We start from the raw sequence: 16,114 nt of genomic DNA on the forward strand, positions 1-16,114 counted from the left end.
ACTAATACTCCACTGTATGTTAACCAACTGGAATTTAAATAAAAACCTAAAAAAAAAAAAAACTAGTTAGCCAACTAAGTGATGAGTAAAAGTACTACCATGGTAAAGACAAGTTATTTCTATCACTCTCCTTCCCTGATGGAGACTGCAACAGACTGAAATGTAATTAAGGAGAAGCCTCAAAAGATAAAGTTTGAAGTCTTCATATACCGGATTGCCTAAGAATGACTGAAACCAATGAGTTCCCATGTTTCATCTGGTGGAAGAACCAACCTCAGTGAATTCACTGAATAAATTTAAGTGGGCACCAGGCAATAAAAATAGTTGCCAAGGATCCAACCTATTAATTAGCTGCACACAGTAAAGAGGCAGTACAGAAAAGTGGTTAAGTGTACAGACTTGAAGCAGACTACTCCAAGTTGAACTATAAAAACTTCTATTTTCTCAGATCCAGTAAGACAGTACTTTATGTGGAAAAGCATTGCCAGCAATATTGTGCTTCATTATGAAAACAGAGTTGCCGTCATTTTCATAAGTATCTCCACAGTTTGGTCTGAATCATGGCTCTGCCACTGTAGCTTTGCAAACTTGGCCAAGTTATTTTATTTCCTTGTGCCTCACTTTCCTCACCTAAAATGGAGATAACAATTTCTACATACAGGTGGTGTGAGGATTCAGTAAGTTTATATACAAATGGTAAGTAGACATGTTCTAAGGAATATTGTCTGGCACTATAAACATTCTATAAATGATAACCATTATATATTCCAGGATATCTTGTGGTAAGAATTCCATACATGATCTCTTTTTAACCAGATTCAACTACCCAAAACAGGAAACTAGTGTGCACTGTGAGTCACACGTAGGGAGATTACACCTATCAACACAGTGGCAACAGTCTTTGATTCTCATTGGCTGAAGCCCTGGTAGAGCCAGTTCTCAGAATCATGGGGACTGAGTGGCAGGGGTAGTGACAATGGTTTTTCCACTAGCCCAATGATGTGTTCCAAGATTTCTCTTGGTTTTACTGTCCTTGATCCTTTGCCCTCACCTTCACACCTGAGATTCTGAAAACTATCCTTTAATAAACCCCTTTCTACTTAAACTAGCTATAACTCTGCTGTGGATTAAAAACTTTGACAGGAGAAACAGATAAACTGTAACATATATGTAATGGAATATTAGTCCAGACACAAAAATAAAGTTTATTTGTATATCTCAGCCTGAATAGGTCTCAAAAATAAATAAGGAAATTTATGGAAAGGTAGTATCATTTGAGGAAATTATAAACTATGCAAAATAACATGTTAATAGGTACATATACATTATCTCTCATGATTTGAACATGTATTATCCAAATATTCAGTGTTTAAAATTTTTTACCCCACATGCACCATCTGAATAAAAACCTCAATAATTAATCTTAATTCTCATACTATGTAAAAAGTTTAAATTGAAGCAAGTCTGGGTGATAGGATGTAGAGTATTGTGGTCACATCTCAGCCAACCTAATTGATTTTGTTTGTTTCAGACTTCTATTTCTGTTTAAACATGTTCACTCTCACTATCATTTCTCCAAGCATGTAGCCCTTTATAGAATCCAATTCACTTCCACTATGTGTTCAGGAGCACTACCAACATTTAATTTAGAGTATTTTTTACATTATATCTTTGTTGGGTTTAATTAGAGAACATGCCATGATCTCAGTTTGTGAGTTCGAGCCCTGCATTGGGCTCTGTGCTAACAGCTCAGAGCCTGGAGCCTGCTTCAGATTCTGTGTCTCCTCCTCTCTCTGCCCCTCCCATGCTCATGCTCTGTCTCTGCCTCTCAATAAGAAATAAATGTTAAAAAAAAAAAAAAAAAAGAATCACGTGTTTAAATGCTTTATGTTCGTAAGTTTTTAGTGGATTATTTTATAGATGATAAAGAGTATCTTAGTTGCATTAAGAAAAGTGGAGTTTGGGAATGAGATAAATACACAGTACTAAGAAATGGCTCCTACCACTTCAAAATTACCCATCCAGAGGCACCTAGGTGGCTCAGTTGAGCATCTCTCTCTCTTTTTTAAAAATGTTTATTTATTTTGAGAGAGAGACAAAGTGTGAGCAGGGAAGGGAAGAGAGAGAGGGAGACACAGAACCCAAAGCAGCATTCAGGCTCTGAGCTGTTAGCACAGAGCCCAACGCAGGGCTCAAACCCACATACTGTGAGACCACGACCTGAGCTGAAGTCAGAGGCTTAACCATCTGAGCCACCCAGGCGCCCCAAGCATCTGATTCTTACTTTTGGCTCAGGTCATGATCCCACGGTTGTGGATTGAGCCCCACTTTGGGCTCTGCACTGAGCATGGAGCCTGTTTAAGATTCTCTCTCCCTCTCTCTCTCTCTCCCCCCTCTGCCCCTCTCCCCTGCTCATGTGCTCTCTAAAATAAAATAGTTTGAAAAAATAAAAATTAGCCATCCAACACATTTAGGGAATAAATTAGATCTGGAAAAGTGATAGATACCTATATATGGGCTAGAATTATACACACTAAATCTATAGGGGTACCTGGGTGGCTCAGTCCGTTGAACATCTGACTTTGGCTCTGGTCATTATTTTGCAGTTGGTGGGTTGGAGACCCACATGGGGCTCACTGCTGTCAGCATGGAGCCTGCTCTGGATCCTCTGTCTCTCTTTGCACCTCCTCCACTCATCCTCTCTCTCTCAAAAATGAATAAACATACATACATACATAAATAAATAGATAAATCTATAATAGGGCTGCCTCAGGAAAAGGTTTGAGAAACAATGGGTCTTTGACATTCATAGTTAATGTTTCATATATTTACTATAAAAATATGAAGCAAACATATATGTTAACATGTATTAATTTTACATAATACATGAGAACCTTGTCGCATTTTCTGAACTATTCAAAAGAATTTACCCATCCCATTCATTGCATACTAATCAGAAAGTTAACAATTATTATGTATACCATGGAAAGGTCTAGTAGTCACTACCTTAATCAGTGAACAAATTTAGCAGTACCAATACTAGGACAACTTATTTTACTTATATAATTATATTTAATACTTTATATTCTACACAGTGTATCTTCTGCTATAGTAAGTACATATCATCATTCTATTTATTTTTTACCAAAACTGCTTCTCCTGCATTTATTCATGAGGAAATAGACAAATTTTAAAAGTTGGGCATTCTGCTAAGCCTAGATTCTAAAAATGGTAGTGTCTAAAAGAATGAGATGAGATGAGAGCCTCGATCAGATCCTTGTTTGGAAAAACATTTCATAAGCCAGTTTTGAGATAATTTGGGAACTTATGGAATTATTTTTAATTTTCTAATATCGTGCTCTTATAATTAAGACAATCTCCTTATTTTTAGATTATGCATGAAGTATTTAGGAGTGAAATGTAACTCCTAATAAAGTAGGAGTAATAAAATAAAAATAACTCCATATAAAATTAATAAAGATGTGGCAGGATGTTAACAACTAAGTCAACCTAGGATGTGATGGATAGTCATTGCACTATTATTTTAGCTTTCCTGTAGTTTTAGAAACCTTCAGTAGAAAAATTTGGGGGGAAATTTAGCTTAAAAAGACTTTAAAATACAAAAAATATTAGAAGATATTTAGGAAAATGTGAATAATCTTGGGGTGTATGTAGGAAACACTCTATGTAGATTATATTTCATTCCATAAAAGTAAAAATAAAATCTATGACAAAGGATATATTAAAAAACAAAACAGACTGAAAAATTATTTTTACAACACATATGATAAAGATAATAGCCATAAACACAAAAAACTTCTACAAATTAATGAAAGAAAAAAATACAATAGAAATTGCACAGACTATCAATAGGTAATTTACAGAAAATTCATATGGCTCATAAGCAAATGATATCATGCTCAATATACCCAATATTTAAATAAATTAAAATTAAAGCAATGACATATTTTTCATCAGAAAGACTGACAAAGAGCACCGAGTGCTGTTAAATTGTGGGAAAATGAAAATGGGCAACTCAAACAGTGTTGATGGACTGAATGTACTATATCTGGAAAGTAATGTTACTAGCTATTATAATAAAAAAAATACACATACTACCTGATGTAAGAATCTATCTTACAGAAATAAAAACATATATATGCAAGTATTTATGTATAAAGATATTTATTGACAATTGTCTAACGCAACAAGGAAGTGGAAACAATATAAACATTCATCAATAAACAATATGAACATATTAATACTTCTACATACGTAGTATTCTGTAGCTACTAACACTAAAATGAGTAAGTTAGATTTATATGTACCTGGAATGATGTCCATGATGTATTTTATAGGAAAAGTCACAGTTTGATGTCCATATAGTGATCCTTTTTAAATATATAAATATCCACAAACAACCATGAAAAAAAGAACCATGTATAAACATGTACATTTCAGCATACAGAAAGCTACAGAAAAGTATTAATGAGGCTTCTAACATGTTAGTTTAGGAAGCCATATTTTCTTTTTCCTTTATGTATATTTGCTATAATTTCTCATTTTGGAGGTAATTGCATTATGTAATTTCAGAAGGCAATTCAGTCCAATATGATAAGAAAAACTACATAAAAATATAAGTTTAATTTCTAACACTTCTTTTGAGAATAAGTAAAAAACCATTAGAAGTAGAGAACAAAGTAATGGCACCATGGTCCACTTGACCATCTTTATTCTTCTATTTGTTATACCATTTACCTTAAAAAAACAACCTCTAATTCTGAAAGCTTGATTTATGGACTAGATATATCCGTGATAAAGCCATTTATTTTATTACCATGCTTCTAAAATCCCACAAACCTGTTTTCTTGTTTTTTGTTTTCAATATCTCATTAAGTTGAACTAAGAAGTGGGGTATAGGGAAGAGTAAGAAAGGACTGTGAAGGAAGATCATTACATAGAGGGATTTCCCTTTTTTAAAAGGACAAGGGTCCCATATGTAGAAGAAGAATGTGACTGGTTTGCAGAGAAAGCAACTTGCTCTCTCATAAACTTAGTGGGCCTCAAGCTATAATGGTTTAGAATTTCCACCCCTGAGATTATTTCTTTCAGCTAGAGCAGTGTTTACAAAAATAGTTCACATGCAAAAGATATTAATAGGCATCATAAGAAGGGATTTATGGTCAAGTAAGTTTGGCACATGATGAGGTGAAGTTGAAAAAGCTGCTTTACTACAATATTTATTACAGCCCTGATGAAATACAATGAACTTATTGCTTCAAAAAGACCTTGAGAAACTTAACAGAAGACCATGGGGGAAGGGAAGGAGAAAAAAAATAGTTACAAACAGAGAGGGAGGGAGGCAAACTATAAGAGACTCTTAAATACAGGGAACAAACTGAGGATGGACAGGGGTGGGGGGAGAGGGAAAATGGGTGATAGGCATTGAGGAGGGCACTTGTTGGGATGAGCATTGGGTGTTGTATATAAGTCAATCTGACAATAAATTATATTAAAAAAAAGTGATGTGAAATATGCCATGATTTACAGGCTTGTTTGATCACACAGTCTTTCTTTCTAATACCATCTGAGTTCTAGCATTACTTGAAATTACTACAGGAAATTTTAGGCTAACATATTATCTGTGGAATTAAATTAACACAGAGATATGGTCCTTAGTAAAAGGATTAAAAACAAATCGTTTTAAGGTAGCACATGCTACATTACTTTTACATCATTATAAAAATATTTTTCATGAGACATCCTATAGAGGCACCTGGGTGGCTCAGCTGGTTAAGCTTCTGACTCTTGATTTCGGCTCAGGTCATGATCCCAGGTCATAGGATCAAGCCCCGTGTTGGGCTCCACACTGAGCACGGAGCCTGCTTAAGATTCACTCTCTTTCCATCTGCTCCCCACCCTGCTCATACACTCTCTAAAATAAAAAAGAAAACACATCCTATAAAATGACAATAATCAAGGCAGTGTAATATTGGCAGAGGGATAGATACATAGATCAATGGAATAGAAGAGAAAACCCAGAGGTAAGATATACACAAATACATTCAATAGATTTTTGACAGAGGTACAAAGGCAATTTAATGGAGGAAACACAGACTTTTCAGCAAATGGTGCTAAAGTAAACGGACATCCATAAGCCAAAACAAATTAAGAAAGAACACCAAGCTAAAGCATACAATATACATGAAAAGTTAACTCAAAATGTATCACAGACTTATGTGTAAAACATAAAATCATGAAAAATTTATGCAAAAACATAGGAAAAAAGTCTTCAGGATGTGGGCTAGGCAAAGAATCCTTAGATTTGACAGCAAAGCAAGATCCATAAAAGGAAAAACTGGTAAAGCAGACCTTATCAAAATTGACAACTTTTGCTCTTCAAAAGACCCTCTTAAAGGGGTGCCTGAGTGGCTCAGTCAGTTAAGTGTCTGACTCTTGACATTGGCTCAGGTCATGATCTCATGGTTTGCAGGATCAAGCCCCACGTGGGGCTCTGCACTGATAGTGCTGAGCCTGCTTAGGATTCTGTGTCTCCTCTCTCTCTGTTCCTCCCCTGCTTGCACACACACACACTTTCTGTCTCTCTCAAAACAAACAAACAAACAAACAAACACCCTTAAAAAAAAAGGAAAAAAAGATAAGCTACGCACCTGGGAAAATATTTGCAAACCACATAACAAAGGACTACTATCATCTAGAATACAGAAAATACTCTTTCAAAACCTAGGAGTGAAAAATAAAACAATTCAAAAATGACTAAAAGACACAAACAGGCATTTCACCAAAACAGATATACAGATGACAAGCACATGAAAAGGTGTTCACCATCATTAGCCATTAGGGAAATTCATATTAAGACCACAAAGAGACATCACCATACCTAACATGAGGGCTAAAACAAAAAGTGATGACAACACCAAATGCTGAAACACTGGGTTACTCATATGCTCCTGGTGTAAATGTAAAATGGTAAAGCAATTTTAGAAAATACTTTGTCCATTTCTTGTATGAGAAAACGTGACTTTAGTGTAAGACCAAGAAATTGTACTCTTAGGCATTTATACCAGAGAAATGGAAATTTACATTCACATAAAAATCTATACACAAATGTTCATAAATAGCTTCATTTGTAACACCTAAAAACTTATTTTTTTCCTTAAGGTTTCCTTCTAGTAAGAATTTTAATGTTCAGAATGAGGTACAACCTCACATTAATTATATGAGGACGTTCTGCTCCAAAATCATTTATCTGATGATTAGTAAGAATGATAAAAGATTTACCTTATGTACTGTATTTGAAAAGTCTTCCTCTCATTTGAATTCTATAATAGTACACAATTAAAATACTGAAAAAAAGAAACCCCCCTGCACTGTTGGTGGGAATGTAAATTGATGCAACCACTGTGGAAAACATATGAAGTTTCCTCAAAAATTAAAAATAGAAATACCATACTATCTAGTAATTCCACTACTTCAGTATTTACCCAAAGGAAATGAAAACACTGATTTGAAAAGATATATGCACCCCAATGTTTATTGCATTATTTACAATAGCTAAGATATGGAAGCAACCTAAATATCCATCAACAGGTGAATAAATAAAGAAGATGTAGTATGTATATACAATGTAATATTACTCAGCTATAAAAAAATGAGATCTTGCCATTTGCAACAATATGGATAGACTTAAAGGACATTATGCTGAGTGAAATAAGTCAGAGAAAGACAAATACCATCTGATTTCACTTAATCTGGGATCCAAAACACAAAAATAAAAATATAATCATAAATACAGAGAACTGGTGGTTGCCAGAGGGGAGGGGGCTTGGAAGATGGATGAAATACGTGAAGGGGATTAAGAGGTACAAACTTCCAGTTATAAAATCAATCTATCAATAAATTAATTAAATAAACAAATCATAGGGATGAAAAGTACAGCATATGGAGTATAGTCAATAATACTGCAATACTGTGGTATTGTGACAGATGGTAATGACACTTATTTTGGTCAGTATTGAGTAAAGTACAGAATTGTCAAATCACTATGATATATACCTGAAACTAAAATAACATTGTATGTCAACTATACTTCAATTAAAAAAAAAAAAAAGATGATTCTTGAGCCCAGAAGGAAACAATTTTAAAATACTGAAAAACACAATTACAGTAATAACTAATATTTATTTATTATAAACTATGTATTACACATTGCTTTAAGGCTTTTTATGTATTTGCATCTTTAAATCATTATAATGAGAGTGATTTTAATGTTTTATAAATGAAAAAACTAAAGCAAACAGGGGTTAACTAGCTTTTTCCAAAGGAATACATGTGTAGTAAATGGTGGAGTTCAGATCATGCTGAACAAGAGAATGATGCCAAACAAGAAAACTCTACATTTTATGGTTGTGCTCTTGTATAAATTCACCAATGTCTAACAAAGATTGAAAAATGATGGAAACTGATTCTCCATTATATTACACTAGCCTCTCTCTGTTTGAATTTTCTGATAGAGTTACCTATGGATGAAAGTAAAAAAGGATTCCCACTTTGATAATCTGAATTTTCTGATATTCCAAAGCTGAGTATCAATGAGCAATCAAAAGATTTAATAAATTTATATTTTCATAAAGTTTTTCTCAATTATGAAGTTTATGATGTTGAGTGAGGTGTGAATGACGTCTGAAGTCCTTACCACATTCGTTACATTTATAAGGCTTCTCACCAGAATGAATTCTCTGATGTTGAGTAAGTTGTGAGCCACGATTAAAGGCCTTCCCACATTCATTACATTTGTATGGTTTCTCACCAGTATGAATTCTCTGGTGCTGAGTAAGATGTGAACCACGAATAAAGGCTTTCCCACATTCATTACACTCATAGGGCTTCTCACCAGTATGAACTCTCTGATGGTAAGTCAGCTGTGAGCCACGAATAAAAGCCTTACCACATTCTTTACATTCATATGGCTTCTTACCAGAATGAGAAATCTGATGTAGAGTAAGTTGTGAGGCACAAATAAAGATCTTCCCACACTGCTTACATTCATAGGGATTCTCACCTGTATGAATTCTCTGATGCTGAGTCAGTTGTGAGCTATAAATAAAGGCCTTCCCACACTCTTTACATTCATAGGGTTTTTCACCAGTATGAATCCTCTGATGCTGAGTAAGATGTGAGCCACGAATAAAGGCTTTCCCACATTCCTTACATTCAAAAGGTTTTTCACCAGTGTGAATTTTTTGATGTTCAGTAAGTTGTGAGCCACGAATAAATGACTTCCCACATTCTTGACATTCATAGGGTTTCTCTCCAGTGTGAATCCTCTGGTGTCGAATAAGCTGTGAGCCATAGTTAAAAGCCTTCCCACACTGCTTACATTCATGTGGTTTCTTACCTGTATGAATCCTCTGATGTTCAGTAAGTTGTGAGCCACGAATAAAGGACATTTCACAGTCTTTACATTTATAGGGCTTTTCACCAGTATGAAGTCTGTGATGCAGGGTAAGCTGTGATCCATAACTAAAGGCTTTCCCACATTTCTTACATTCGTAGGGTTTCTCACCCGTATGAATTCTCTGATGTTCAGTAAGTTGGGAGCCACGAATAAAGGCCTTTCCACATTCTTTACATTGATAGGGTTTCTCTGCAGTATGAACTCTCTGGTGGTAAGTAAGTTGAGAGCCACGAAAAAAGGCCTTACCACATTCATTACATTCATAGGGTCGTTCACCAGTATGAATTCTTTGATGCTGGGTAAGGTGAGAGCCACGAATAAAGGCCTTCCCACACTCTTTACATTTATAAGGTTTCTCCCCAGTATGAATTCTTTGATGATAAGTAAGCTGTGAGGCACAAATAAAGGCTTTTCCACATTCCTTACATTCATAGGGTTTCTTAACAACATGAACTCTCTGATGGTAAGTAAGTTCTGAACCCCGAATAAAGGCCTGTCCACATTCTTTACATTCATAGAATTTTTCATCAGAATGAGCTTTCTGATGTTCAGTCAGTTGAAAGCCATGGATAAAGTATTTTCTGCATGCTTCACATTCATAGGATTTCTCAGGAAAATTAATTCTTTGTTTTAACATAAGGGATGCAGTCTGGCTAAAATTGGGGATTCCTTTACAAGTGATTAGTAGTTGCTTGAAAAATCCCTCTTTATTTCCCAATTGGCTTTCAAACTGGTCTTTGTATTCCCTATCATCTTGAAGACTTTTACAATCACACTTAAGTCTTGTAAGCTGTTCTATGATCTCCCACTGAGATGATTCTATTTCATAAATTCCTTTTGTTGAGAACAGCTTTTTGGTCTCACATCTGGATTCCCAGGCTATAAAGTAAAAAGAAAGAAAATGTTATTTTCATATTCCTTGAAAAATGAAATTTCTAAGGTAGAAACAGTAGACTCAAATTGAGTATCATAGTCATAAGATGTCAATGGAACCAATGGAACAGAAAAGAAAAATCCAGAAACAATTATAAGTGTAAATTTAGTACATAATAAAAGCTGGCAGCTCAAATCAGTAGGAAAAACATGAACTCTTTTTAATAAATGAAATTGATAAACATACAGATAAACACATCAAAAAAAGAAAACTGCATTAATTCTGCATATCTTACAGTTGGATAAATTCCAAATGGATCAGACATCCATATTTACAGGAATGAAAACATACATATAATTAGAATAAAATTTGGGGGACTTCTATAAACTAGGAATAGGGAAAACTTTCCTAGTCATAATTTGATAAAAATGACTGCACTGTGGTTAAAGAAAAAAGAAAGGCTGGCATGTCAAAAACACGGTTAAGGTTAGGTTAAGTAAAATGACAAACTTGGAAAAAATATTTGCCAGGTTGCAATATCCTTAATATATAAACAGTTTCTAAAATTAGACTAGAAAAAAAAGACTACCATATAAAACTGGGCACCAACACTATGTAAAAATAGTCTAAGAAAATGGGACAGTTGATAGAAAAGTAATGTAAGTAGCTTTTAACCATATGAAAATATACTCAACTTTGCTCATAAGATAAATGTAAATTAAAGCTAAACAGAGGTGAAGATATGAAGAAATTGGAATCCTCGCAGCTTGCTGATGGGAATGTAAAATGGTACAGCTGCTTTGTAAAACAATTTTGTACTTCCTCAAAAAGTTAACATAGTTTCCATATTACCATGCAATTTTACTCCCAGTTATATGCCCAAGAGAAGTGTCCAACGTAGAGTTCCCACATAACCCAAAAGTCCACTCGTAAGTATACAGCCAAGAGAATTGAAAACACATATCTATATAAAAACACGAAAAAAATGTCCAAAACAGCATTAATCATAATAAGCATAAGGTGGAAACAAGTCACTCATTAATTGATGAATGGGTAAAAATGTGGTGTATCCTTACAATAGAATATTTGGCAATAAAAATATTGACACATGCTACAATATGAATAAACTTTGAAAATATTATGCTTAGTGAAAAAAGCTAGTCACAAAAGACCACATATTGTATGACTGCTTTTATATGAATTATCCAAAGTAGGCGAATCCACATAGACAGAAACATCAGTAGCTGAACAGGGCTGGGGGATGGACAGAGATACAGAGTATCTTGCTACTACAAGATACTGGATTTCTTGCTGGAGTGATAAAAATGTCCTCAAATTGTGATGGCTATATGAGACTGTTAATATAATAAAAGTCATCACTGTTTACAGAAATGGGTAAACTGTACAGTATGTGAAATATATCTTAATAAAGTACTTTTAAAAAACTACAGAGATGCTATTTCTTACCTCTTGGAATAGGGCATTTCCAAATGTGACATCAAATACTATTAGCAAGACTGTAAGGAAATTGGTACTTATAGACATTACTAGTAAGAATATGAATGGTACAAAGGAACCTATGAAAGGAAATACAGCAGTATTTAGCATAATTACATATATCTTTTGATCTAACAACTCCACTTCTGTGAAATCAATCCCAAAATTGCCCTAACAAAATGTCAAAAACATGATGCACAAAAACTGAAGCACAATGTGTTAAAGCAAGAGATAAAAAATAATCTAATTGGGGGTGCCTGGGTGGCTCAGTTAATTGAGCATCCAACTTTGGTTCAGGTCATGATCTCACAGTTTGTGAGGTCAAGCCCCACATTGGTTCCGGTGACAGCTCAGAGCCTGGTGCCTGCTTTGGATTCTGTGTCTCCCTCTCTCTCTGTCCCTTCCCCACTTGTGCGCTCTCTCTCTATCTCAAAAATAAATAAACATTAAAACAATTTAAAAACTATAACCCAATTGTCCATTAGATGACTGATGGAAGTAATTCATGGTATACCCACATCACAAAGTACTATGCAGCAGTTAAAAAAGGGGAATATATTAATATGAAATGCTGTTTACATACATTATTAATTGCGAGAAAATGTGTATGCGAGAAAAGCATGTATAGTTATGCCTTTTCTCTTAGGAAGAAAGGGAGAAGAGTAAGTATGCATGTATAAAGTACATTTGCTTTTATTTTTTTAAAGGGGGGATGGATTGCAGGGTGAAGAAGGAATAAGTGGGGGGGGGCAAGGATAGAAGTCAGACCTCTTTCAATACAACTTGTTTTGTAAATTTCACTTTGGAGCTACATAAATATTTTCTGTTATTATAAAACAAATTATAACAAGTACAGTGTAAAAGTGGAAAATACTGAATTAAAAAAACAACACTATTTACAATTGTTGGAATAACCAAAGAAATTATTTCAAATAACTTTCAAATATAGTAATTTGACTGAAATATACATGGGGGGAAAAAAGAATTGCCAAAACAATTGACTCAAACTGTTTTGAGTAATCATACTATTGGTAGTAATGCTGATCTTCTTTTAGAGACTTATATTTATAAGATAGGATAAAATAAGTAATTATATGATATTCCAATCCTATAATTTTTAGTGTTCATGATAACTGGGACTCTTAGCATGGGAGAAAATGGATACAGATATAAGATCATTAAAAGGGTTAAATAAAAAGCCTATAATTAAGAATATGAATTGGAAATACTGGTATGAACTCATGCTATAGTTTACTTTGTTTTTTTTTAATTAATGCATTTTCTTAGAGCAGTCTTAGGTTTTAGGTTTATAGAAAAACTGACCAAAAGTCAGAGTTCTCTCTTTCCTTGCCACTCTCTTATTATTAATATCTTAATACTTTGCACTGGTGTGGTACATTTGTTATAACTGATGAAGCTTTATTGATATATTATTAACTGAATCCAATAGTTTACATTAGGGTTCACTCTTTGTGTTGTAAAGTTATATGGGTGTTGCCAAATGCATAATGTCATGTATTCACCATTACAGTATCGCACAGAATAGTTTACTTAAAAATCCCCTGTACTCCACCTAGTTATTCCTCCTCCCTATTTCTCACTGATTGCTTTACCAACTCTACTATTTGCCTTTTCCAGAATGTGATGTAGTTAGAATCATAAAATATGTAAACTCTTCAAACTGGCTCCTTTCATTTAACAAGACACTAAGCATTTTCATGGTCTCATGGTTTGATAGTTATTTTTCATTTCTGAATAATATTCCTTTGTATGGATTAACTACATTGTTTATCCAATTACTAAATGAAGGGCATCTTGGTTGCTTTCAAGTTTTGGCAATTATGAACAAGCTTCTATAAACTTATGTGCAGGTTTTTGTATGAACAAAAGTTTTCAATTTATTTGGATAAATATCTAGGAGCACAATTGCTGGATCATATACCAAAACTATGTTTATTTTGTTTTGTTTTGTTTTTTTCAAGTTAGTTAACATACAGTGTAGTTGGCTTCAAGAGTAGAACCCAGTGATTCATCTCTTACATATGACACCCAGTGCTCATCCCAAAAAGTGCCCTCCTTAATGCCTGTCACCCACTTAACCCACTCCCATCATCCCACAGTTCATTCTCTGTCTTTAAGAGTCTCTTATGTTTTGACTCCCTCTCTGTTTTTATCTTATTTTCCCTTCCCTTCCTCTATGTTCATCTGTTAAGTTTCTCAAATTCCACATGAGTGAAATCATATGTCTTTCTCTGACTGACTTGTTACGCTTAGTATAATACCCCATCCACATTGTTGCAGATGGCAAGATTTCATGATTTTTTCATCACCGAGTAGTATTCCATTGTGTGTGTGTGTATGTGTGTATGTATGTATGTATGTATATATCACTATTCCATTGTATGTGGGTATGTATGTATGTATGTATGTATTACATCTTCTTAATACATTCATCGGTTGATGGGACATTTGGGCTCTTTCCATAATTTGGCAATTGATGATAGCGCTGCTGTAACATTGGGGTGCATGTGCTCCTTCAAATCAGCATTTTTGTATCCTTTGGATAAATTCCTAATAGTGCAATTGCTGGGTCATAGGGTAGCTCTATCTTTAGTTTTTTTGAAGAACCTTCACACTGTTTTCCAGAGTCGCTGCACCAGTTTACTTTCTCACCAACAGTGTAAGAGGGCTTCCTTTTCTCCACACCCTTGCCAACATCTGTTGTTTACTGAGTTGTCAATTTTAGCCATTCTGACTGGTGTGAGGTGATATCTCCTTATGATTTTGATTTGTATTTCCCTGATGATAAGCGATGCTTTACTTTTGTGTATGGTGTAAGAAAGTGGTCCAGTTTCCTTCTTCTGTATGTTGCTATGCAGTTCTCCTAGCACCATTTGCTAAAGAGACTGTTTTTTCCATTGGATAATCTTTCCTGTTTTGTTGAAGATTGGTTGGCCATATATTTTTGGGTCCACTTCAGTGTTTTCTATTCTATTCCATTGATCCAGGTGTCTGTTTTTGTGCCAACACCATAGTGTCTTGATGATTATAGCTTTGTAGTACAGGTTAAAGTCCGGGATTGAGATGCCTCCAGCTTTGGTTTTTTCAACATTACTTTGGCTATTCAGGGTCCTTTGTGGTTCCATACAAATTTTAGGATTGTTTGTTCTAGCTCTGTGAAGAATGCTGGTGTTATTTTGATAGGGAATGCATTGAATGTATAGATTGCTTTGTGTAGTTATCGACATTTTAACAATATTTATTCTTCTGTTCCATGAACATGGAATGTTTTTCCACTTGTCTTCTTCAATTTCTTTCATAAGTTTTCTACAGTTGTTGGTGTACAGATCTTTCACCTTGTTGGTTAGATTTATTCCTAGGTATCTTGTGGGTTTTCGTGCAATTGTAAATGTGACTTATTCCTTACTATCTTTCTGTTGCTTCATTATTGGTGTACAGAAATGAAACCGATTTCTGTACACTGATTTTATATCCTGTGAATTTACTGAATTCCCATATCAGCTCTAGTAGTTTTTTGGTGGCATCTTTCAGGTTTTCCATGTAAAGTATCATGTCATCTGCAAAAAGTGAAAGTCTGACTTCTTTGCCAATTTGGATGCCTTTTATTTGTGTTATCTGATTGCTGAGGCTAGGACTTCCAACACTAGTTGAACAATAGTGGTAAGAGTGGACATCCCTGTCATGTTCCTGATCTCAGGGGAAAAGCTCTCAGTTGTTCCCCATTGAGGATGATACTGGCTGTGGACCTTTCATATATGGCTTTTATATTAAGGTATGTTCCTTCTATCCAGACTTTCTTGAGGGCTTTTATCAAGAAAGGATGCTTTATTTTGTCAAATGCTTTTTTCTGTATCTACTGACAGGATCATATGGTTCTTATACTCTTTTCCATCATTGTGATGTATCACACTGACTGATTTGCAAATATTGAACCTGCCCTGCAGCCCAGGAATGAAGCCCACTTGATCATGGTGAATAATTTTTTTTAAGTACTGTTGAATTCAATTCATCCAGATTCATCAGGGATATTGGCCTGTAATTGTCCTATTTAGTGGGGTCTTTGTCTGGTTTGGGAATCAAGGTAATGCAGGCTTCATAGAATGAGTTTGGAGGCTTTCCTTCAATTTCTATTTTTTGGAACAGTTTGAGAAGAATAGGTATCACCTCTGCTTTAAATGTCTGGTAGAATTCCCCTGGGGAGTCAACTGGCCCAGGACTCTTATTTGCTGGGGGATTTTTGATAA

At 34.7% G+C, this 16,114-nt stretch overlaps 1 protein-coding gene across 3 annotated transcripts in view; it reads right to left on the reverse strand.

The window, feature by feature from the left end:
• Positions 1-16,114, reverse strand: part of LOC125915975 (zinc finger protein 420) — a 421,195-nt gene that overhangs the window by 52,653 nt on the left and 352,428 nt on the right. The window contains exon 5 of one of the 3 annotated variants that reach the window (XM_049622087.1): positions 8,796-10,357. The exons of 1 other annotated variant lie outside the window; for it this stretch is intronic. In XM_049622087.1, the coding sequence (XP_049478044.1) occupies positions 8,796-10,357 (1,562 nt within the window). Of the gene's footprint in view, positions 1-4,056; positions 10,358-16,114 lie in introns of those variants that run through there. One more of the 3 variants, XM_049622086.1, reaches the window with a different exon arrangement.

This window comes from Panthera uncia (assembly GCF_023721935.1).
Source record: "Panthera uncia isolate 11264 chromosome E2 unlocalized genomic scaffold, Puncia_PCG_1.0 HiC_scaffold_19, whole genome shotgun sequence".
NCBI lineage: Eukaryota > Metazoa > Chordata > Mammalia > Carnivora > Felidae > Panthera > Panthera uncia.